General features: G+C 41.2%; 2 protein-coding genes across 8 annotated transcripts in view; both read right to left on the bottom strand.

Moving 5' to 3' along the window:
• Positions 1-395: 395 nt before the first annotated feature.
• Positions 396-9,555, bottom strand: ZNF622 (zinc finger protein 622). Of its 4 annotated transcripts, XM_074873995.1 has the most exons (7): positions 9,431-9,555; positions 6,645-7,253; positions 4,147-4,398; positions 3,274-3,436; positions 2,367-2,479; positions 1,341-1,484; positions 396-737 (listed from the first exon to the last, which is right to left on the bottom strand). In XM_074873995.1, exons 2-7 carry the CDS (start codon positions 7,249-7,251, stop codon positions 610-612), a joined length of 1,407 nt encoding a protein of 468 aa, XP_074730096.1. In that variant the 5' UTR covers positions 7,252-7,253; positions 9,431-9,555; the 3' UTR covers positions 396-609. The 4 variants fall into 4 exon arrangements, 2 of the variants coding, with proteins under 2 accessions (XP_074730096.1, XP_074730088.1); XM_074873987.1 differs by lacking the exon at positions 9,431-9,555 and having other exon boundaries at positions 6,645-8,020; XR_012629566.1 differs by lacking the exon at positions 396-737 and having other exon boundaries at positions 1,384-1,484; positions 3,274-3,536; positions 6,645-8,020; positions 9,431-9,525.
• A 232-nt stretch (positions 9,556-9,787) lies between these two features.
• Positions 9,788-22,720, bottom strand: part of RETREG1 (reticulophagy regulator 1) — a 72,159-nt gene continuing 59,226 nt past the window's right edge. For 3 of the 4 annotated variants that reach the window (XM_074873976.1, XM_074873977.1, XM_074873978.1), the window contains 5 exons: positions 21,977-22,061; positions 20,412-20,549; positions 18,473-18,537; positions 17,219-17,345; positions 9,956-14,240 (listed from right to left, as the gene is read on the bottom strand). In XM_074873976.1, coding sequence (XP_074730077.1) covers positions 13,729-14,240; positions 17,219-17,345; positions 18,473-18,537; positions 20,412-20,549; positions 21,977-22,061 — 927 coding nt within the window. In that variant the 3' untranslated portion in view covers positions 9,956-13,728. Of the gene's footprint in view, positions 14,241-17,218; positions 17,346-18,472; positions 18,538-20,411; positions 20,550-21,976; positions 22,062-22,720 lie in introns of all 4 variants that reach the window. The other variant, XM_074873975.1, reaches the window with a different exon arrangement.

The raw sequence follows: 22,720 nt of genomic DNA, 5'->3' as shown, positions 1-22,720 counted from the left end.
TAAATTATTAATCCAGCCCTGAGCTGGAGCATTAAGTACGTACAGCCAACTTCTGAGGAGAATATTAATCCTGGAGTTACGTTTTCCATCAGTGCATTTCTTCAAACAATTATCATTCAAGCTTTCCAGAATAGCTGCTCTCAAATTTTCAACTCAATAGTGCCAGCTAGAAGTCCAAAACACCCACCTAACTTACGTCTGGCACCACAAGTGAAAACCTTCAATGTCATCTCAGGCTCTTAGATCTAGGATCTTCTCTTGGCCTCAACCATTTTGCAGAATTGGAAACTGAAGATATTCGGACAAATGACAATGTCGACTGCCCCACAGAAATGGACTGCACAAAGATGGGCAGCAAGACTACGCATACATATCCATGACTACTTTGCCACATATTTCATTTAAGATATTTTATTTTTTAAGTTAGGCCAACCATCATTTCACTGGAAGAGACAAGCTCCCTACTATTTTTCTCATAGGCAGGGAGACACACCAGCATACACATCCCTGTTTGACAGGTACCAAATCCATTTTAATAACAAAATCCTTGACCCAGAAACTATTAAATTCCCCTTCCCAAAACCAGTTGCATGCAGCTCTCTTGGGAACTCAGAATCTGACTTGGGCCCGGAAATGCATCTGCTTTGTTGCATTGTTACTCATTCCTGTCTTGAGCATCCACTTTGACTTCATCCTCTGCAGGTACTGCATATCACGCTTCTGAGCAAAGACTGCCCCTTCAGGGAGAGAGGAGGAAGAGAAAGAGGGATAAAGGTCTGTAAACTTACTACTTACATGCAAACCAGCTAACCTGTCCATTTACATCAGCAGTTAGCTATATGTTTTCCTTCCCATGCTGGCACACATCTTTTCACTTTTCTCTTGGGAAAGGCCCGTTCCCTCTATGAATACCCGTGACTGCAATTAAGGGAAAAGGTTGTTTTGCATTCCAATGTGTGATTCTTTTATTTCAAAAGCGGATATAGATTTCATCACAGCTCCCCAACTGGAAAAGTATTCTGTCAAAGAATGGTTTACGTTACATTGTTAAATAGCAAGAGTAATGGTTTTGATAGGCAGAAACCAACGAATCTTAGGAAGTCCCCAAATATCACAAACACACATGCTAATGAACTGAAGGGCTTGCACAGAAGCTGCAATGGATTTTAAACACAACTTCCTAGAACTTACTCTGCTTGGATGTCAGGAATGAAAGGGAACTGAGTGGAAGGCAAACTACTGCATAAACCCTCACAAATGTGAAACAAACTCGACCTAAATGGTAGAGTGATGACACCCTAGAACATCCTCCTCTGCAAAAACCTCACATTGTCACTTACCTGTCTGACTTGTCCAGCCCAAAGCTCTGTACTGCTGCAACACCCGACCCACTGCTTTCTTATTTTTTGCAACAGCCACCGTTCTTGACAGACCAAACCGTTGCTTGTAGTATCTCATTAAAGAACGATGACCCACTCTTGCACCTGTTCAGAGGAGGGGATATCTTATTATGCACAATGCAATGGAGCAGTATTCAAGCATATTGTGAAAACTGTGGAAAATCCCTATGCTGAGAAATGTTTTTAAAAGGCCAGGAACTTTAAAAACTTTAGGACTATTAGGAACTCAATGTAGTTACTGTAAGAGCTGCTGTACTGTACTCTACCTTGAAGAAAAAAAACAAAGAGTGCTGCTGTTCAGGAGGGACTTCGCTCAGATAATACACAGGTAGCTTTCAGAAAAGAAAATTTTAATTAGGGGAATGAGCAGAGAGGCAATGCTGTTTCAAGTAACCAGGGAAGTAACTTGCTGACATTCAGGAAATCATCTGTAACTGCATACTTGGCAGCAGTTTTCAGAATGAAAGGGCTGAGGTCCCCTCATATAAAACACACCAAAACAAAAACAACACACACACACAAAAAGCGAGCAACAGTGACAAATGCTATATAAGACAAGAGTGAGGTTGTTTAAACAAATTCATTTTACTGAAGTAGTTACTAAATTAGTTACCAGCTCCCTCTCTGAAAAAAACCTACACTAGATAACCTCTCCAAGTTGCACTAAAACAAGATATGGAAACTCCCGGAGTATACCATGAGTCACATGTTAATGAAGAGGTAAAGTGGGCAAAGGAACCCCCTGCCCCAGTCCACATATACATTAATGCTGAAGAAGCTGAACTACTTGGTAGTGAAAATAATTAATGGAAGGTGAGGACAAAACGCCAAAGACACTTGGGATGTAAAATTACTTTCTCCCTTGCCAAAGGAAAACACTTACAGCAATGACCTATGCTGCAGGTAACAGCTGCAGCTATGAGAAATGGCAGAAAAAATACGTTGTAACACAAATCCTATGCCTACCTGAAGGAAGGATCAGCTCCATGGTGTCATCATCATAATCCAGCTCTCTCTCCGCAGGGCGCTCTCCAGGCACCTCCACATCTTCCCCATCCTTGTGATCAGGGTAACTGCTCCTGTGGAAGAGTGGCACTACATGGTTTATACACGGGCAGCAGTCACAACTATCCAGATCCATTACACAAAGAACTGCCATGCACAGCTACCACAAGCCACAAACACTGTCACATTTCACCTGCCCTGGTTTGGGAGTTCTTCCCTGCAGCACCCTGCCCTGAACAGAGGCTGAAGATAAGGACCACCCTTCCTCCACCTGGTTCTGTAACTCAGCACAGTTCTGCTGCTGCACACTGAACAGTGACTTATGGTGAAAAGCCACCACTGTGCAGCCCACCAGCTCTGCACAGCTACCAAACGAGCGCTCCAAGAAGCTCCACTAAATCCACCTGTCACCATAACTGGAGGTGTTTCTGACCAAAATGAACCCAGCTTAGGATAAGGTACAGGAAATCCAAGAAGAGGTCTCTGAATCACAGTAGTCCCATTTAACTCCAGCTACTTAAAAAAAAGAATAAATCCACAGTCTGTATTAAGCCCACAGTTTGCCTGAAAGGTAATGGAAGAGACAGTTATGCCCTTTTATGGGCTTTGCTGGTGCACTGAAATCTAAACTCAGTAACAGCAAACACACAAAACAGAATTCAAAATATATTTTCATGTAGAACTGGTACTAGTGCTCACAGGAGAGAGCCAAACATGTTGTTACATTTACCTAGAAAAGCAGTGAACCACCTACACAAAACAAGCAGCAGAAATAGGCTAAATTTCAAGAATGAATAATAGTTTCTGATGTAATATTCAGTTGTCCTTTTGTCTGTCCCCATCTGTGCTCTGCTCAAAGTGTCCTCACCTAAAATCATAGAAGTCTGCAAATTCCAGGGCAGCATCTCCATCTGTGAAGAGTTTGCAGTGGCTTTTATCATTCATGTGAGCCTGTACTGCTTCTGTAGAGTAGAAGGATTTCCCTTTTTCGTTGCACCAAATGCAGATTTTCCCAACACCAACTTTCTCTCCTGCAGAAAACATTGACACTTCTATTGGTCTGACCAGAGCCTCCCTGGTCAGTGATGAACATTTCCATGATGCAGCTGGCCCGGCCTGCAGGCAGAGAGACTGAGAAAGAGCCCTGAGCCCTTCATTGCCAGAAAAGCCCTGCTGCTCCTACGCCTTGACCCTATGGCTCCATCAGGGACAAGTCTGGCCATTTAAAGATTTCTTATGACAAGGTATGGATCACTATGTATTCTTAATTACAAATCTCATACTTTCCTATCTGACCCTCCAAAACTATTTTATTCTCATCATTATCTGTAGACTTCAAGGAAGATACTTTTTTTTTTTTTCTTCCTAGTTTTTAGCTCTCTTAGAAGTATTGTAAACTGATGAGGTAAATACTTGCCAACTCATTAGTAGAAACAGTTCATACGCTCACTTTAGCAATAGAGTTTTGGCCTAAAATTCACATTAGCTGAACAACTTTCTCAGTATTAGAAAACTACATGAGATCTACAGGGTACATGACCACAGGTTTGCTCAGTGGGGTTCTCTCTCACTCTCCCTGGAAAGCCTGTGGTCCTGTTCATGATCAAAATACTGAACTAGAGAGCACTCAGATTTTACACAAAACACTCCCAAAACATTGTAAGTCAAATCTAAGTGAAAATAAGCAATAACAGTATATAATTACCCTGGTCAAAAAATCAGAGAACATTTATAGGCATACCCAGGTACTTGATTAATCCTCTGAGATCCACAAGGTACTCTATGTCTGGAATGAAGAAACTGTGAGCTTTTGTCATATGGGCCACATTTTTCGTGAGTGATCTTGAATGGTGGGGACAGAACAAGCAGTCTGTGACTGGTATGGCCCCCACAGCCGGAGTGCTTTCAGCTTCTGCCTGCTCCTCCTCTTCTCCTACACTTTCCATCTCTTCTTCAGAGCCGATGTCTTCATCAGAATCCATATCTTCCCAATCTTTTAAAGGAAGTTTAAAACCCCATTTATTTATATGATTACTTCTCTGAAGCAAAACAAGTCACAATTAGGTTAGAAAAAGTTATCACAGAAAATACTGCATTTTCTATTCTTACAGCTAAGTGCCACAGAGTCACTTCCAGGTGCAAGAATGTACCATTGCCAGTGAAACACATGTCTTTGTAAGATGCCTTTGACAGGCTGAGAGAGTTGGGGTTGTTCAGCCTGGAGAAGAGAAGGCTCTGGGGAGACCTTATAGTGGCCTTCCAGTACCTAATGGGGACTACAGCAAAGATGGGGAGGGACTCTTTATCAGGGAGTGTAGTGATAGGACAAGGGGTAACTGTTTTAAACTGAGAGAGGGCAGATTAGGTATAATGAAGAACTTCTTCATTGTGAGGGTGGTGAGACACTGGAACAGGTTGCCCAGAGAGGTTGTGGCTGCCCCCTTCCTGGAAGTGTTCAAGGCCAGGTTGGACGGGGCTTTGAGCAACATGATCCAGTGGAAGGTGTCCCTGCCCATGGCAGGGGGGTTGCAACTATGTGATCTTTAAGGTTCCTTCCAACCCAAACCATTCTGTGATTCTATGCACAGCAAAGCTCAAATCTGCTCATAAAAAAGCTGACATCCAATATTTTTTTCTCCTCCATTTTCTCAACTATTAACATGTTATTGCTGTTTTGAAGCTTTAAATTTAATTCACCACAGCTCAAGAACACATGCATGGCTCATTAAAAAGAAAACAACTCTGTCAGAATCACGAAAATACTCATTTCCAGCGGCAACTCAGCAGTGAGGGAAAACACACTCCTGTTCACACATACATCTTTAACAACAGAGAAGAACAAAGCCAGCTGTCACAGATATACGTTATGGTATACGTTAGTATATACCAAGATATACTAACTCTTGCAGAGCTCATTAATGGATAGACAGACCAGCAATCTGATTATACTGCTGGAGGGGTCCAGAAATCTTTTTTAAAGTTCCGATCTGGGCAGGGGGCATTTATTTCCCAGTACTTTATTCCTATAGGTCCCGTTCTAACTGCCATGTGCACAGAGCGTTTGAGAACAGGGAACACTGTGCTTCCCAACATTCTAGGCTGCTAATTAGAGATCTTTGCTGTAGGATATAGTTTAATAATTTTAAAAGCCTGACACTGAATTAACAGGACTTGTAGGAAACACTTCTGGAGAAGCACTTAAAAGGAAAATTAACATTCAGAAACCTACTGAGATTCTAGCATTACAATTTATGACTAAGACATTAATACAAAACAGGTGCAAGTTGGCTCCTTCTTTAGACGTTAAGATGCGTGCTCAGAGGTATACATTTCTTCTGCAGAACAGATTCCCTAAACTGCAAATGAAATTTTACCAGCATAAAACTGCCGTAACAGATGTAACAACACAATGGTTTCAGTCATGAAGCTGGCATAGTACAGTTCCACTTCATTCATACCTGTCCCCTTGCTGCAGATTAATCACCCCATTCAACTGCTCCAATAGATGCATTTGAAGCTGCACTGTAAACTACAGCACTGAAAGCATCCAGGTTAAAAATAACCCTTTTCTGGGAATTCTGAAGCCCTGATCTTTTTAATCGCCCACTTTCCAGGCTGACCTCCAACAAAGAGCTGTATCCACACAAGCTGTGAGGGTGAAGCAGCAGGAGCAGGCAGTTGGGGTGGCAACTCTTAAACCAATTTTAATATAGATGCCAATGTGCTGAGAAGCTCTGCCACACAGCGTCAGGCTAAGGAGCAAACTTTCTCCTCGGGTCTGGTTTGGAAAACAAAACTAACCCCACTCCCACCTCCCTTCAACAGATCAGTAAAATGACTGATGACGCAACAGCAAATTATCATGGCTGGGTTTTTGTTCATCTATTTTTCAAAAGTAGTTTTACAGTAACCTTTTGTGTTAGTCTTCCTTAAAGGAAGCTTCCCCTGGACTTTTACGTGGAAAATAGTGCTCCTATTAGTAACTGTTTATGTTCAACCTTAACAGGCATTAGTATCTTGCGCAGCTGGCAGTTCAGACACTAACACGGAGTCCTTGACTGCAAGCATGGGCCACCCTTAACTCCTTTGTTAAGTTGAAAATTTAATCAACAGGAAGACCTTATGTCTTCATACAGAAAATGCTGTACTACTACAGAAACAGAAGGAGGCTTTTACGTAACACCAACAACTACATAGCTTACCCCAAGCTATCTCTTGCCAGTATGTTTACTGTCTTACCTTCTTCCATATCCTCCTCTTCCTCTCCTTGTTGTTTGGCCAGCTTCTTTGCCTGCTGTTCAAACCACTGTAGCCGTGGAGGCTTTTCCAATCGTTCTCTACCCTGTGATAAGCTGGTGCTTCTCGTAGAAACCGGAGAGCTACCTGCATTACTAGGAGGTAAAGGTGTCTTCTTTGGAGATGAAGACGGCTGAGCTCTGATGGCTTGCTGAATAGCTGTGTTCATTTCATCTTTGTCTACACTCTCTGGGGCCAGCCCCTTTTCCAGGTTTTTCTCATTTAATATTTTCACCTTCTTGCTGACAGCTTGAACAGCTTTCTTCTCCAACTCCAGGTGCTTCTTGGACTTCAAGTGATTCTCATAGGCATTGAAGGTGGAGAATCTCTTGCTGCAAACTGTGCAGTAAGTGGCAGTGATTTTATTCTGCTCCTCTGCTACTGCTCTCTGGGCTAGGACTCTCTCCTGGAAGTTCTCAGCAGTGACAGGAGGCATGTCAGCAACCTTACGCTTCAGGTTGTACCTGTGCCAGTCAGTTTTGTAATGGGCACGCTGAATGTCAGCATCCTTGAAAGCCACACGGCAAGTGATACAAGTGTAGGTTGCCATTACTAGAAAGTGGGAGAAAAATAATAACTGTGCTAACAAAGGTAAGTAACAGCCACAAAAATACTCCAAACACAACATCGTGACAGCACGCATGTAAGGCAGCATAAGACATACAGTTCTTGTACAGAATTAAATTTATTAAACACCAGCACTAGCAAACAGCACGTCATGTACTAGAAGGTGCAAAAGATGACAAAATAAAAGACTTCAACGTACTTATCAGAGATTACTTGTACCACAGCAGCATCTGAGCATCCCACTTCTGGACCCAGCACCCACTGTGCCTGTCAGGGCTCGGACACAGAGCGAGAGGGTTTCCAGCCCCGGCAGCAGTGCTTCAAGAGCTCTGCACTTTTTACTGAAGATCAGAAACTAAAGCTCATGTTCTGCCAACTGTAGGCTTTTGAGGAGACTAGTGATTGCTCCAAAATAAGGGTAAAAAGGGAAAACCTGCTTTCATGCCTGTTTTCTGTTTTCCACAGCTTTACCAAATGGAGGAAAAGAAGTTACCACATTTAAAAAAAACCCCAACCCTCTCAGCTCTTTTGGAGCAGCGCATGTACTGTCAACACCACTTTACCCGCAGAACCGTTAGTCTGGAAATGCAGCCAGTCATGCCTAGATCCAGTGCTTGAAGCCACTGCTACCTCTGGTCTTCCTCCACTTCCAACCATCCAGCTGAGCTGCGTTACTGGGGCTGTCACAGGACAACTGGATGGCAGAGACCTGCTGTCCTTTCCAAAGCCAGGCATTTCCCTCCTTTTCAGCACTTAACAATTTTTTTGAATAGTCCAAAAGCAAAGTGCAAAAAAGTGTGTTTTAGCTGGATATCACTAAAGCCACTTTCATCTTTTAACCAATTTAGAAAAACTATGATTTAATCTGGAAAAAAAAGTAGTAATAGGAGGGGGTCTGAAAACAGGTAGAGAAACAGCAGTCCCTCCCAGAAGCTACCAACAGGGCGAAACAGCGGTGAAAGACACAAATATGCAAAGAGTTGAAAGGTACTTTATGAAACACTCACTTCCTGGAAGAACTGGACTTCTAATTTACTGTTTGTGCTATCTGTAATCCTACAGTGACAGAAAATACACTAATAGAAAATAAAGGCCATGCTATTTTATCCGAAATACTGTAAGCATCCATTCAGCGTAACAGATGCTTTTTTTTTTGGAGGAAAATACATCCTCTGCCCATTGAGGGATCCCAATTGCTCTCTGAAGCATTTGCCTCCCACCTGAAGAGCTCCCCACCCCTTTCCTAGCCCAAGAAGGTATTTTACTGCCATAAACTAACTGATACAGAATCACATTTGCTGTTAATCACAAACTTCTTACAGAAACCTCATGGACAGAACAGTTTGATCTGGCCTATTACAGGTGGACAGCAACTATACACTAGATTACCCTAGGGGTGATTACCTCCCCCCCCCCCCCCCCCAAAAAAAAAAAAAAATCAGTAAAAGAGGTACGTAACTGAGAGCATCTAAAACCATAACCCTTCATACCTGAGGATACAAAGGTTATATTTAAGGATATACTAAGTGGAGAAATAACGTTTACAAATCGAGCCACGTAGAGCAGAAAAAGGACCTGCAGACTCCCATGTCGTTAGGCCAGCACTGCCCATTCCCCACGGGCCTTTTCACCTACCATTTTAACTCACAAAACCAAAGCACAGAACCTTCCCCTGCGTGAGGCTCAGGAAAACAAAACTCGAGGCACTCACAAGCCTTCAGCCCTAGGCACAGTCAAGTCCTTCGGCCACAGGGCCTTTATTACAGCTGATTTTAGCTACTTCTATTTGAATTTAAATTGAGCCGGTCTCCATCAGACTGACACGAGACAGAAAGGCCTGACTGACAGGCAGGTGTTTACTATACGGACACCAGAATTGACATCACAACTTAAACCCGGGGGGAAAAAAACAAGAAAATAATTAAAATAATGCACAGGCAGGGGCGCAGGCGGAAGCCGCGAGCCTCCAGGCCGCCTCCAGGCCGCCGCCAGCCGTGACTCAGACAGGCCTCACCGGGAGCCTCCGCCCTCAGGGAGAGCGACCGACACCCCCAGGCCGCGCGGCCCACCCGCCAGCGGCTCGGGGCCGGGCCGGGCCGGGCCTCGCCCCCACTCCCCAGCGGAGCTGCGTCGCCCCGCACCGCCCGCCGCAGGACACTTACCTGCCGGCCGAGAGGCCGCGGGTCCCCCCGCGCCGCCACCGACGGAGGCACCGGCGGCGCCAGGCAGGAAATCCGGGGCCGCTCCCTTCCGGCCAGGAGGGCCCGGCCCGCCCGGCGCCACCGCCTCTCCCGCCCCCTGCCGGCGCGGAGGCCCCGCGGCGCTCGCTGTCCGCCGCGTAGCGCCAGGCGGCCTGAGGGAGGCCGGGCCACCCCGCACCCCCCGGGCGGGGCCTGCGCCGCCGGGGGCGCCCGGGAGCCGGGGCCTCTCGCCTGCCCCCGCCCGCTGTGCCCCCGAAGGCCGCCCCTCCTTCGCGCCGGACAGCCCCGGCTCTGCTCCTGAAAAATAATTTAACGTGGTCAGGTCTGCGGCCGAGAGCCAACATCAGCGTTTATTGGGTGCGAGCCCACGTCGGGCCGCGAACGGGAAGAAACAAGGGAGCGGCAGAAACGCCACTGATGGGCTTTTTGTTGTTGCCGTGGGTTTTTTTTCCTATTTTGGGGAGAAACATACAATTGGATATGATGAAAGATAAAAACTAACACATATTTATTAAATGGTTTTACAAACAATCAATATAATAATTCCATGTTTACAAAATAGTAATTAGGCTAGGTAAAGTGCTGCAAAATATTTTAAATAAAGACATTTTGTAATTTTCCAGTTTCTGGTTACCAGGATAGGTGGTGTCTACAGACCGTTATGCTGCTTGTGTGCTGAGAACAGACATGGAGACTATAGGGAATTTGTTCAGAAGGCTTAAACAGTCTGGAAAAAGTGCAAAACGAACAAAAAACAAGTAGAAACGAGTATTTCTTCAGATCCTATTACTTTGGGTTAAAATCATTTCCCCTCCTCTGCATAGAATTTTTTTTTTTTCACAAACAAACTGAAGAACGGTAAGCAGGTGTGTAGTACATACACATGAGTATCCCTGTGTGCTGACAATAGGTGCTTTTACGCTGGATTTGACACACGTAAGGCCACTGATCAAATGGCGACCACTCTGTTTGTCACTCAGATGTACTAACACAAGGGGAAATTTTCTGATTACGAAGGACTGAACTGCATCCCACAGACCCTGTCCTGGCACACGTCGTTTTTTTTCCAGCAGGGATGCATGGAGAAGCCACTGCAAGGTGAGGGAGGATGAGCACTTTGACCATGCTACTACAAAAACAGCATCTTCAATTTACTACCAGGTAAGAGCACACCAGATAATGCAGACATGGCAAGATCACACCCTGTGTTACCCCATGCCACTTGCTCACACGTCCACACTCTGATCTATGTCCTCTATGCTGCCTGTACTGCCTTTTGACTGGAAATTGCAAGCAAGCAGGCTTCCCACGGAACAAATGCACGTTTCAAAGCTACCTCATACTCGCTTGCCCTCCTTCCTGCCCCTGAATTCAGTTTTGGAAGATGGGAAGGTGATGGCAGTGCTTGGTGGGAAAGACGCTGTGGACCATTGTGACAGGAATTTTTAGATAACTGCTACTTTGTGGCTGCTGCTAGAATACAGCAAAAAGGTTTCTTGAGGGATTTCCAACTGAAGGCTGTGTGGAAGGGATCTCACAAAGAAGAGAAACATGTTCTTTGTGTTTTGCTGTCAAACTGCTGGCGGTGGAATGTATTGTGTCCGAGCAAAGTTTTTCTTATGTGCTGCTGTTTGGGAGGGAAGAGGTAATTTCCTGCAGAAAATTAAGCATCTTGCCACTACCTGAGGAAGAACATTAAATGTTGCAGAATCACCTCCTTCCCATTACACAGTATTTAGGGGCTTGAATGTAACTGAGTACCACGAGAACAGAAAAATGAAATTCTAAAGACACTCAAATAAGCACTTACTCCCCTAAACTTTAATGATTTGCTTGTTCAAGTTTTGCTTTGTTTTTCTTTCTGGAAAAATTGAGACTTGTACTGGAGAAAAATTGATCTATTCTTCTATCTTGAAACCAGAAAATGGATCATTTACAAAAAGTCCAAGAAACTCCTCCAACTGCTTTTCCTTCTTGAACTAATCTATTATTCTAGAAGAGTGCCCCTGCATTACATACCTTTATAGCCACAAGTATCCTTCCTAAAACAACAATAAAGTGCATGCTGTTATAATGCCACCATTGACAGCCAGCTAGTCCGTCCCATCAATCCGCTCCAGAAAAGCCTGTGAAGGATCGCTCCCTCCCTCCAGCCTGTCCCTGTCCCATAGCCCATTTCCCCTCCTGGCACCAGTACTCCTGTACAAGGAAGCACACATTTGTTCGGGTGTCTGTCCTACAAAGTTTCATCAGCAACTTGGAAGTTGTACTCTTCTAACTGTATAGATTGTCCTAAACATGCAGCAAGGAAACAAGGCTTTTAACTCATCTGAGAAATTTAAATGGCCTTTAAATTTACAGATTTCCCAGCAAAAGCTTCTTTTATTTTTGTTGGTTTTTTGTTTTGGGTTTTTTTTTTTCAAATGCAAAGGACAGGCTGGGAGAAGCTAAAGAGGAAACTTAGCAACCAATGCCGTGGAACTGATGTGGCCATGTGTTTTTAATAATTTCCAGAAACTTGCTTTTAATGTTAAAATGTTTAATTTCAAAAGCTGCATCTTGTGGGATCTATATCCAGCATCCACTTACTTTGTAATGGATTTGATAATGAAGGCACAGGCTCACTTTTGTACTGGTGAAGGACAGCAAACACAGTCAATATGCGTTACTGACACAAAAGCACAAGCAACGATAAAGCTAGTGTCAAAAATTCTCAGCATCTTTCTTTTCACTACACTTCTTTTTGGCCATCTGCCTATTTTTTCACCTCAAAAGAAAAAAAAAATTAAATGGAGTTAACTTTAAACACAGGTTTACCTACACATATATGTTAGTGGAAGATTTTTATAATGTGTTGCTGTACTGTCTGAGGGTCCTAGATGACCATATTCACCTCTTCAAATGCCAGCAAATGGAAAATCACTTGAGTAGTAGTAGCAGCTGACATGGTCCCTCAACTTTGCTAATGGTTTACATCACATTAAAAAAACTAGCTTTACTTCTTCCTATGTCTTTGATTACTATTGCTTGGTATTACAGTTCAATTTTGCCACAGGTGAACAAAAAAGCCCTAGAAAAAGTTAAATAAGTTACCTGCTTAAGATCCCATGCCACTCACTCAGCATCTGTGGAGTTGAAACTGGCAAATAATTTAAACAAGTTCTGTTTGTTTGTTTCAAATTATATGCCAAGAAGAAGATTCCGAGTGTCTCCTATAGCAAATGACCTCACTGAATACTTTTACGTATCTTAAAATATTCAGCTTGCAACACAACTTTTGTTGCAAGTAATGGCAGCTGTCCTGGGGAAAAAAACCCCATAGAATCTTGAATTAAGGAAGTGGCACCTAAGAAGCCTTTTCTGGGGTTTGTTTTGTTTTGTTTTGGTTTGGTTTGGTTTTTTAACCTCTAACCTCTATTCCAAACAGTAACTACCCTCACCTGCTCCCCAAAAGGTTGCTTGGTTTAAATGATATTAACTCTTAAATATAAAAATATGTTGGCTGACTTTACATGGGCAATACTGCCAAGGGCCAGACTCTATCAAGGAACACAGCAGGTGGTCAGTCAAATAGCATGCCACTTTACAACTCTACAAGCCTAAAACAGCAAAAAACTTGGAAATGCATCACCATATCCAAAATAATTCAAAGGGTTTAAGTATGAAATCAAGTTCTTTGATAGTGTTGCACACATTTAAACTAGAGTTGTGCTGGTTAATGTGTTTCATATACAGTAGATGCACTACACATAATGCCAACTGAGGGGATTCATACTTTTTGGTGTGACTGAAGGAGGTGAGATTTAGGTAATCTCATTGCAATCCTCTGATAACTCACCCTTGCTGTGTAAATCATTAACTGTAGTACATTGTTGGCAACCAAGCGTAAATAAACTGCTGATGTTGGAAATTTGGCTCAGCACCCCAAAATACATGCTTGGCAAAAAGATTAAAAAAAAAACTTTCCCCCAACTCTTTTGAACAACTGACCTCCAACACTCGTCTGCAACCAGTGGATAGATAATTCATTTCCATGCTATTACATTGAGGTGTAACTACCAGAAACATTAAACTATCAGTATCAGCTGATATTTATCCAGTTAATTCACTCTGCATAAGGGAAATTATTACAAGACATCTAAAGGGATAGTTAAAGCTTACAGCTCAGAATTTTCCTTTTTTTTTTTTTTTTCATTTGATTTTTTTTTCTGTGTGTTTTATGTTTAATTTCTTCTATGTTACCAGCTGCAATTTCCAGGTTAATGACTTCCAAGCAAATTTGAAAGGAAGCCTGAAGATTTTTTCTTTTCCTGGGATTCTGCTTCTTGGCCTTGTGAAAGTCCCAATTCTTTCTCAATCTGCTCAAGCTCAGACTGGTCAAGCAGTTCAAAATCATCAGCTTCCTCTGTGTCTGTCTCCTCACTCAAACTGGGCACTGCATGTGAGGAAGCTTGCTGTGCGCACTGCAACTGGTCTTTGATGGCAGCAGACACTGCAGCTGCGATGACATCCCCAGCAATTCCACTCACTAAATTAAAGGTTTGGTCACTGGTCAAAGGCAAGGAGAGCCCTGCAGTGGATGGTCTCTCTTTACTCTGTCTGGAAGCATGATCCACCTTGAAATATGTTTGTTCTTTTTTTTGTTTTTGCTGGATGGGCATACCGATGCTTGAGTCATCGTCATCATTTGTTCCGGCACCATTTTCTAAAGAAGGAAATTCTGAAAGATCTCTAGCGAAAGCTTCTTCATGATCACTAGGTCGGTCAAAATCTATTGCAGGGTTAACAGAAGGAAAGAGTGTTAGCCAACATGAAAGGCTTCCCAAAAAAGCAGCCAAATGTAAAAATGCAATTAGTAAGTGTTCCTTTGAATACATTTACTAATCCATAGCCTAGTAGTCTTCTGTAGTCTCAGTGCAGAGGAGCTTTGGGTGATGTTTAAAATAAAATGGTTTTGAGGTCGTAAATCCAGTACCACAAATCACCTGGTATCAACCTACCTGGTATCAGAAACTTATTTGAGGAAAATATCGTTCTAAAATGGTATCTAGCTGTATATGAAACAACCCAGGCAAATCTTTAGCGAAGTTAGTTCTAAATACACCGTCCACATAAAATTTATAATGTGCCAACAGGTCTCTCAACTCTTTTTTTCCACAATATATATAAATTACAAATATGTCAGCATGTATGAATGTATTTATTACAAGCTTTTAGTACACTTGAGGAATAAAAAAAAAAGAAGGAATGTTTTGTGTGTTTAAATAAAGGTATAAAACCAATGTAAAGCCTTAATTTATAACTCTTTCCTTTCCTGGTCAATGCTTGTATTAAATAGGAAACAGAAAATGGAAACTCTACAGATGACCAAGATTGTTTCATGTCTTCAAGAGAATAAAAAGCAGAATGTAAACAAAATATTAGATTGTAATGGCTGCATTAATGGCACAATATTTGTTATTAGAAATGTGTAAAACATACTGTACAGTACCTGGCCTGTGAAAGAGGCCTAAATGAGCATCAGGGAATACTTTGATCTAGTATTTGAATAAGAAGGTGAAAAATAATCAGTCTGAACTTACTTTCTATGAAAACAAGCAATAGGAGCATTCATAAGGGCTAAGGAAATGAATCCTAAAAATGTCTCATACATCATTTTCTCCATTTTCTTTAGGAAAAACAGGCTGGGAAGGTGAAGAGGAAGGGTAGTGCTGTATGCAGAGTGTTGGCTCAAATGCACAGAGCTTTGACAGGAGATGAGCTAGTCCTCGGATGCATCCCGTCTGGTCTTGCACTTGTGTGTATGTCCCATTGGCTGAAATGCTCCGTAAGGGAGAAGAGTGGATGTTGTTTAATTTCACTCAGCAAGGCCGTTAACGCAGTGTCCCACATTATCCTTACAGCCAAATTGGTGAGTGAACTGGGTAAGTGAACTGTAAGGTGGGTAGAAAATTAGCCAGACTGCCAGAATCAAAGGGCTGTGATCAGTGATACAAGGTCCAACCGGAGGCCAGTTATTAGTGGTGTCTCTCAAAGGTACTGAAGCCAACACTGTTCAGTGTTTTTATTAATGACCTGGATGACAGGGTGGAGTGCTCTCAGCAAGTTCATGGGCAGAAAGGAACTGCTATGGGGCAGGCGTATTTGATATTCTGGAGGGCAGGTTGCCCTCAGAGGAACCTCAACAGGCTGGAGGAATGAACAGGCTGAAAAGGAACATCATGAAGTTCAACAAAAGCAAACATCAAATCCTGCATCTGGGATGGAATAATCTGTGCAGCAGTACAGGCTGGGGGCAACAAGACAGAAAGCAAATTTCAAGAAAAAGACTTGTGGACACCAAGTCAGTGGTATGGCCTTGCAGCAGGGAAGGCCAAGCCACATACTGAGCTATACTAGCAAAAACTAAGTCAAAATGTCAATGGAAGGGATATTCCCCCACTATTCAGCACCTGAGAGCACACATTTGGAGTGCTTTGTCCAGTTTTGACCTCTCCAGTACAAGACAGACAATGAAAGACTGGAGTGAGTCCCCTGGAGGACCAGCATGACTATTAGGGGGCTGGAGAAGAGGAGCTATGAGGAGATGCTGAGAGAATGGGCTTTGTTCAGCCTTAAGAGAAGGTGGCAGAGAGGGGAATCACATAGTTGTCTTTAACTACCTAATGAGAAGGTATAGAGAAGATAGGGCCTGACTCTTCTTAAAGGTGCACTGTGGAAGGATGAGAAGTAAATGAACACAAGCTGGATCATGGGAAATTTTGACTCACTATAAGAAAAAACTTCTTCATCATGAGGGTGAGGAAATATTGAAAAAGGCTGTGTGGGGAGGTTGCTGAATTTCTGCCACTGGAGATGCTCAAAATTCAAATGGTCGCAGCCCTCAGCAACTTGATAAAGTTGAACATGCTTTGAATAGGAGGCTAGTTGAGATGAACAACAGCGGCTCATTCCAACTTAGGACTCTGTGATCGTACAATGCCGTCTATTTACAACTTGAAATACTAACAAAACAATTTAAATTATTAATTGGGCCTGTATAATGTCATTAAGTAATATCACCCCACTTGTCATTTACAGTGAACTTTTCCTAGAAGAGGAGAAATGCAAGATGACAAGAGCAACAGATCCACAGATAAGATTACACCAAGCTACTGTTGATCTTAATCTTTATTCAGGCAAAGTGCTAACTGAAAGCTTGGTCTGTAAAAAGTACGAACTTAAAGACCTGGTCAAGATCAAGACAAGTGCTTGAGCATCTATTCCTAGTCTTAGTCTTCACATCTAATTTATGCTCATTGCTGGCTGTCTTCATTAGCATTCTAGTAACAAAACCTAATAATACTTCTTTAATTGGCTGTTTAGAAATTCAGAGTATTCACTTTTTCTTCCTCAGCTTTTATTTGTACAGCTTACCCACAAAAACATTGGTACTCACTTAAAAGGTTTACTTGCTTAAAAGGTTTGGCAGAAGAGAGCGCTAAATCTGGCACTTACCTAATGCGTCTGTTTTACCCACCACTACTTATTTGTTTAGACACTTACTGATGTACTGTATTATTTTTAAGATGAGGACAGTTCTTATGCAAGATGTATCCAAAATTATATAAAACACTGGAATTAATTTTAAATTCATTGTAGGGGAAAAAAAACCAACCCAAAAAACTTCTGTCCTCAAATTCTCTGATCATTTTCAGGTAACTTACATGACTGCAGTTCATCGATGAAATAGATGAAGCCATTACATACCATCAGATGTGTCTGTCTGTGGAGAATACCCCTCAGATAAGTTAAAGGTCCCATTATCGGTCCAGGATACTTCCGATACATCTGTGTCAGACACTGACAGCTCTTTGGCAACAACTGCAGGACTAACCTACACATAAAAATGTCCCACACATGGTATTCTTATACTCAAAAAATTCACACTACAGGAAGCCAATGCTTAGATACTGAAAAATAAGCCTCTTGCATGTCATAGCAATATAAATCGCCTCTTATTTAAGCTTTAATTGTAGAAACATTATAGGAGTATATAATACTTAGAAGTGAAGCATCCCTCTTTGTAATAACTGAAAGCTGTATTATACTCAAGAAACATAGCAAATTCCAGTTATTCATTCTGAAAGTAATATCCTACTGTAATGAAAACAGAATGAGCCTGCAAATATAGAATACGCATAAACGTAAAGAAATGCATTAACTTGGATCAAAAAACCAGCCCATTATCTATAAGACAGTCAAAACTTAGCTAAATAAAAAATTATCCTTTACAAATTTATTCAACAATATTCAATTATGTCAACTACAAATGTTTATCCCATGGGATATAAATTATTTTTTTTCAGAATACAAAAACAACTTCAAAGCAATCACTATCAAAGTCAGGCTCTGTACACTACTGATCAAATACTGCATAAGAATTCCTATATATCTGATTTTTTTTTATATCAACCAGTGTTCTTATTATAATGGAAAATCCTTTGCCATACAGTTATTGAGAATATTAAGAGAGAAATGAGATATTAGAGTGTCATCATATCTAGAAAGATATAGATAATACACTGATTTACACTCTCATTGAAAATGACAAGTGATTACAAAAGTACCTGACAAATTATGCAGGTTTTCTACAAACGTTTCCCTTTTATATTTTAATTTGATAAAAATTAACTGCAATTTCATTGCTGCAAATAAAAATAGCTGCCTTTGCTATTCAATTATAGTTTAATCATTCTATAAGCTAATACAGAAGAAACATAGTTTAATAGGCCAAAGAAACCATTACCTTGAAGGCCAGAAGTCACAAATGCTGTTAAGTTAATTAGTATAAGCCTAAAGATGGAGACTATGAATCACTGTTAAAGTGTACTGCTTAGTTCAGTAACACAGCCTCCTGGGCAGGTTAAAGTCTTCCACAGAAGAACAGAGACAGTAATCTAGATACTCTCCATTATTTATATAGATTTTAAAAGCAAGATAGGGCTGACTGAAAAAAGCTACCTTAGGACACAGAGCTGATATGTCTAATTCACTGTCATCTTCTGTGGGCTTCGTTTTTGCTCTTTCTGAAAGAGAAAAAAAAAAATTTATCCTACTCATGACAATGGACTTACAGGTTCAGTGTGTGTTCTCTGTCACACAGCTTGCAGAGTACAGTAAATTTTCACCTGTCCACACAGTGCATCATTTACGTAATATGCTACTAAGGTGAGGGAAACTAAAGCTTATTGAGAGGCTAGATATTTATCAAATATACTGCGCAGCAGCCAAAGTGGGAGAGATAATGTTGCTCTGAAATACATTCCAACAGATTTATTTACCTGTATTGTACTTCCTTCAGAAGTCTCTGTGGCTCACCATAATGTTACCTGCCCTGGCAATATCTATCTCTCTGTCTATCTGTCTGTCTGTCTGTCTATCTATCTATCTATCTATCTATCTATCTATCTATCTATCTATCAATCAAACTACACTGGTGGTACAATGCACAGTTGTAACACATTGTTCGAACAGGCAGCATAGTTAGCCCAGCATATTACTTTTACATGCGAGCATGCAATTTTCTGGATAATTGCATGTAATCTTCATTCACAAAACCCTTGTTCTTTGCACCCAGCTACCCTGCATTCACATTTATATGCAAATATGCATCCAAAGCATCCTCTAAAGTCTGCTAGAATGTTGCTCCTTACAGATGAAGAGAGATGAAGATTTCGCCTCCTCTGTCTGAGAATTGCCTCATGAATATTTTAAACGAATATAAGCTGAAAACCAGTCATATTATCCTTGGTTGCCTATTTTTGCAACTTGGTATTTCCTCTCTTGTGCCAGTACAAGGGTTTTTGAACCCATGTGGTGAACCCAAGTGGTGAAGCAAGGTAGGGAACTAATTGTGTTAAATTAAATTGGCAGGTGAGATGCAGAACGAATGACTCTAACCTGAACCATTTTCCTAGTGCTGGTTTATGAAATTTTTGAAACAATTGTCTGATCTCTCTTTCTGCCAGTTTAACTTAAAAGTAGAACAAGGTAGAATAAGAGATGAAAGAAAATTTTCAATGCATTATTCCGTATTTCCAGTAACTACTGCATTATATGTAAGAGAAGGGGAAAAGACAGATGGTTCCTCACATTGTGTCTAGGAACAGCACACTGTATGATGGTTACAAGAAATGCATGTTTTAAAGCAGATATGAAATCTACTGATGTAACACTAACTAGAAAGGGTAGGCTACCTGCAAGTAATGTGACTACACTACAAAGTTTTAATTACCAAAACTGTAGCATACACAAAAAGCAAGCTAAAGATAACGTTGTTCATATAAATATTTTTCTTGAAATAGCTTTATTACTTACAATCTAAAAGTTTTCAGTGTTATAAAGATTTCAGGTGAGATAGGTGAGATTTTGTTTTAAACTGATTTCTTCCCTTTCTAACTAAAAACTTCAATTAATTTGTAGCTCCTTCCTACTGCAGTTCTTAAATGCTTAACAAATTCTTGTTGCTGTTGGGAGTGAAAACAAGGCAGATTTAGATACTGCAATAGAGTTTACTTTCTTATTGAAAATTCTGTTATGTACTTATTTTGTGTTCTTGAGCTAGTCTCTCTCCTGGATAAGTCTGCCTTATCTAAACAGAGATAAGCATTGCATGCTTACAGTGAGAAGTTTTTTCTGAAAACCTATAAGCAGTACATCTAATCAAGTATGAAGAGAACCATTGGTCTTGCCTTGTTTCCTTCCGTTAAATAATTATTTTTTACTATACCCAGACGTCTGACATACATCACCCCTTACAAAGCTAAGAACAGTAGCCATGTTCAAAGCAAGAAGTACCTTTAAAGTTGGCTTCACAGGACAAACCAAACTGTTTGCAGAGCGAATAAAATTTTCTCTGCATACAGAAATACATTACTTGGGACTATACTTAATTACTCACCAGATCTCTCCTTTTTCTTCTGGTTGATATATTCCACTATTCCAAAATCTAGTTTCATCAGAACAGTCTTAATTTTGTTGCACACTTTCTGTCCAAATTCATTGCACTTAAGGAAGGGACATAAAAAGGCACACAATACTGTGATAAAAATGAAGACAGAAAGAAAAATTGTATTGAAATATTACTTTATAAGAAGTTAGTCAATAACATTTAAATAATGTATTTGCATAAGATAACTACTAATTTTACATAATACAATTAGTTTTACATAAAAACACCCTGTGAAATGCCCATGTCAGACAAACTGTTAATGTCAAATCCAGTTTCCAGGAGCCATTCCTACTCGTCACAGAAAATACCATTGTATTCATATCAATTCACACCTTTTTTACTTCCAGTAAGGCACAATTTATGATCACTGTAACATTTATCATTACCTTGATTTAGTCCAGTTTGATATCTCTACCTGAGAAACATGACTATGCAACATTGTGCTAGAATCAACATGCTGAAAAAACTTGTAAGCTGACTTGCATATGATAAAAAACACTGGTCAGAACCTACAAATGTACGAATATATGTGTATATATATCATAGAATCACAGAAGGGTTTGGGTTGGAAGGGACCTTAAAGATCATCCAGTTCCAACCCCCCTGCCATGGGCAGGGACACCTTCCACTGGATCAGGTTGCTCAAAGCCCCGTCCAACCTGGCCTTGAACACTTCCAGCCACCACTTCTCTGGGGAACCTGTTCCAGTGTCTCACTACCCTCATTGTAAAAAACTTTGTCCTGATATCTAATCTAAATCTACCCTCTTTCAGTTTAAAACCATTACCCCTTGTCCTATCACTAAACTTCATGATAAAGAGTCCCTCCCCATCTTTCCTGTAGGTCCCCTTTAAGTACTGGAAGGCCGCTATAAGGTCTCCCCAGAGCCTTCTCTTCTCCAGGCTGAACAACCCCAACTCTCTCAGCCTGGCCTCATAAGGGAGGTGCTCCAGCCCCCTGGTCATCTTCGTGGCCTCCTCTGGACTCTCTTGAGCAGGTCTGTGTCCTTCTTATGTTGGGGGCCCCAGAGCTGGACACAGTACCCCAGGTGGGGTCTTACAAGAGCAGAGCAGAGGGGAAGAATCACCTCCTGCTGGCCACACTTCTCTTGATGTAGCCCAGGATACAGTTGGCTTTCATGGCTGCAAGCGCACATTGCTGGCTCATGTCCAGCTTTCCATCCACCAGTACCCCTAAATCCTTCTTGTCAGAGCTGCTCTCAATCCCTTCATCCCCCAGCCTGTATTGATACCAGTGGTTGCCCTGACCCATGTGCAGGACCTTGCACTTGGCCTTGTTGAACCTCACTTGAACAGCCCCACTTCTTGAGTTTCTCCAGGTCCCTCTGGATGGCATCCTGTCCCTCAGGCCTGTCAACCGCACCACCTAGCTTGGTGTCATCTGCAAACTTGCATGTGTGTGTAAATAGAAATAAATAAATACTCCCTATACAGAGACCAAATAATGAACAAACCACATACATACGTCATGATTGAAAAAGAGGCTATACTTACACAGGACATAGGAGAGGACAACTCCAGGAATGTAACTTCCCAAGACAGTGAAAAATGTACATATGCTGCAGACTAGTAGGCAAAACTGGCAAAAACATTAAAATTTGCCATTAACACTTCTACTGTTTAAATATTTAGACTGTTTTGCAAAAGAAAAATGTTGCATGCTAAATGAAATCTAGAATGCAGTAGAAAATTGAAGTTTTTTTTAAAATTAGGAAATACTTTAACACTTCTGGTGCAAATAAGCATCAAAGCCCATTTTGGCTAATTAGGATGTACCCCTTCTTCTGTTACAAAAATATACTATTTTGATTCATTTGTCGTAAAGGTTTAACAAACTCACGGTTATCGCTAACATTACTAGTTATTACTTCACATTCATTACACAAAAAAAGCTAAACAGTTGACATGCAGGAAAAAAACCATATCACTAATTGAAATATTACAATGCATACTTGTTGCATGCTTACAAAAGCAAAAAGTCCATCCTGTAAACACAGTTCTCTGCCCTGTTGTGTTGCTCTGTGAAACTTTTCTGTCATGTGCTGGCAAACATTCTCTTGATGCTTTTTGGCTACTCTAGCATCCCCGTTAACAAGACTGATGAATTTTCAGTATAGAACTTGAGATTTGTACTCTGCTGTGACTGAGACATATAGTGCATCTTTCACAACTGCACAATGCTGAGTAGAGAACTGATCTGTTGAAAGTTTACAGAAAGAATCTATTTGCTTTTGGAGT

This window comes from Strix uralensis, chromosome 1 (assembly GCF_047716275.1).
Source record: "Strix uralensis isolate ZFMK-TIS-50842 chromosome 1, bStrUra1, whole genome shotgun sequence".
Lineage (NCBI taxonomy): Eukaryota > Metazoa > Chordata > Aves > Strigiformes > Strigidae > Strix > Strix uralensis.
This window is presented reverse-complemented; position numbering and strand designations above follow the sequence as displayed.

What these genes read in the sequence shown, in the direction of transcription:
- ZNF622 (XM_074873987.1), bottom strand. Translation starts at nt 7,356, where the DNA reads ATGCTGCCTTACATGCGTGCTGTCACGATGTTGTGTTTGGAGTATTTT. An exon ending in GCAGACTTCTATGATTTTAG is followed by an intron (nt 2,480 to 3,273) that starts GTGAGGACACTT and finishes ACTCTTCCACAG; the next exon opens with GAGCAGTTACCCTGATCACA. An exon ending in GGGCTGGACAAGTCAGACAG is followed by an intron (nt 738 to 1,340) that starts GTAAGTGACAAT and finishes CTCTCCCTGAAG; the next exon opens with GGGCAGTCTTTGCTCAGAAG.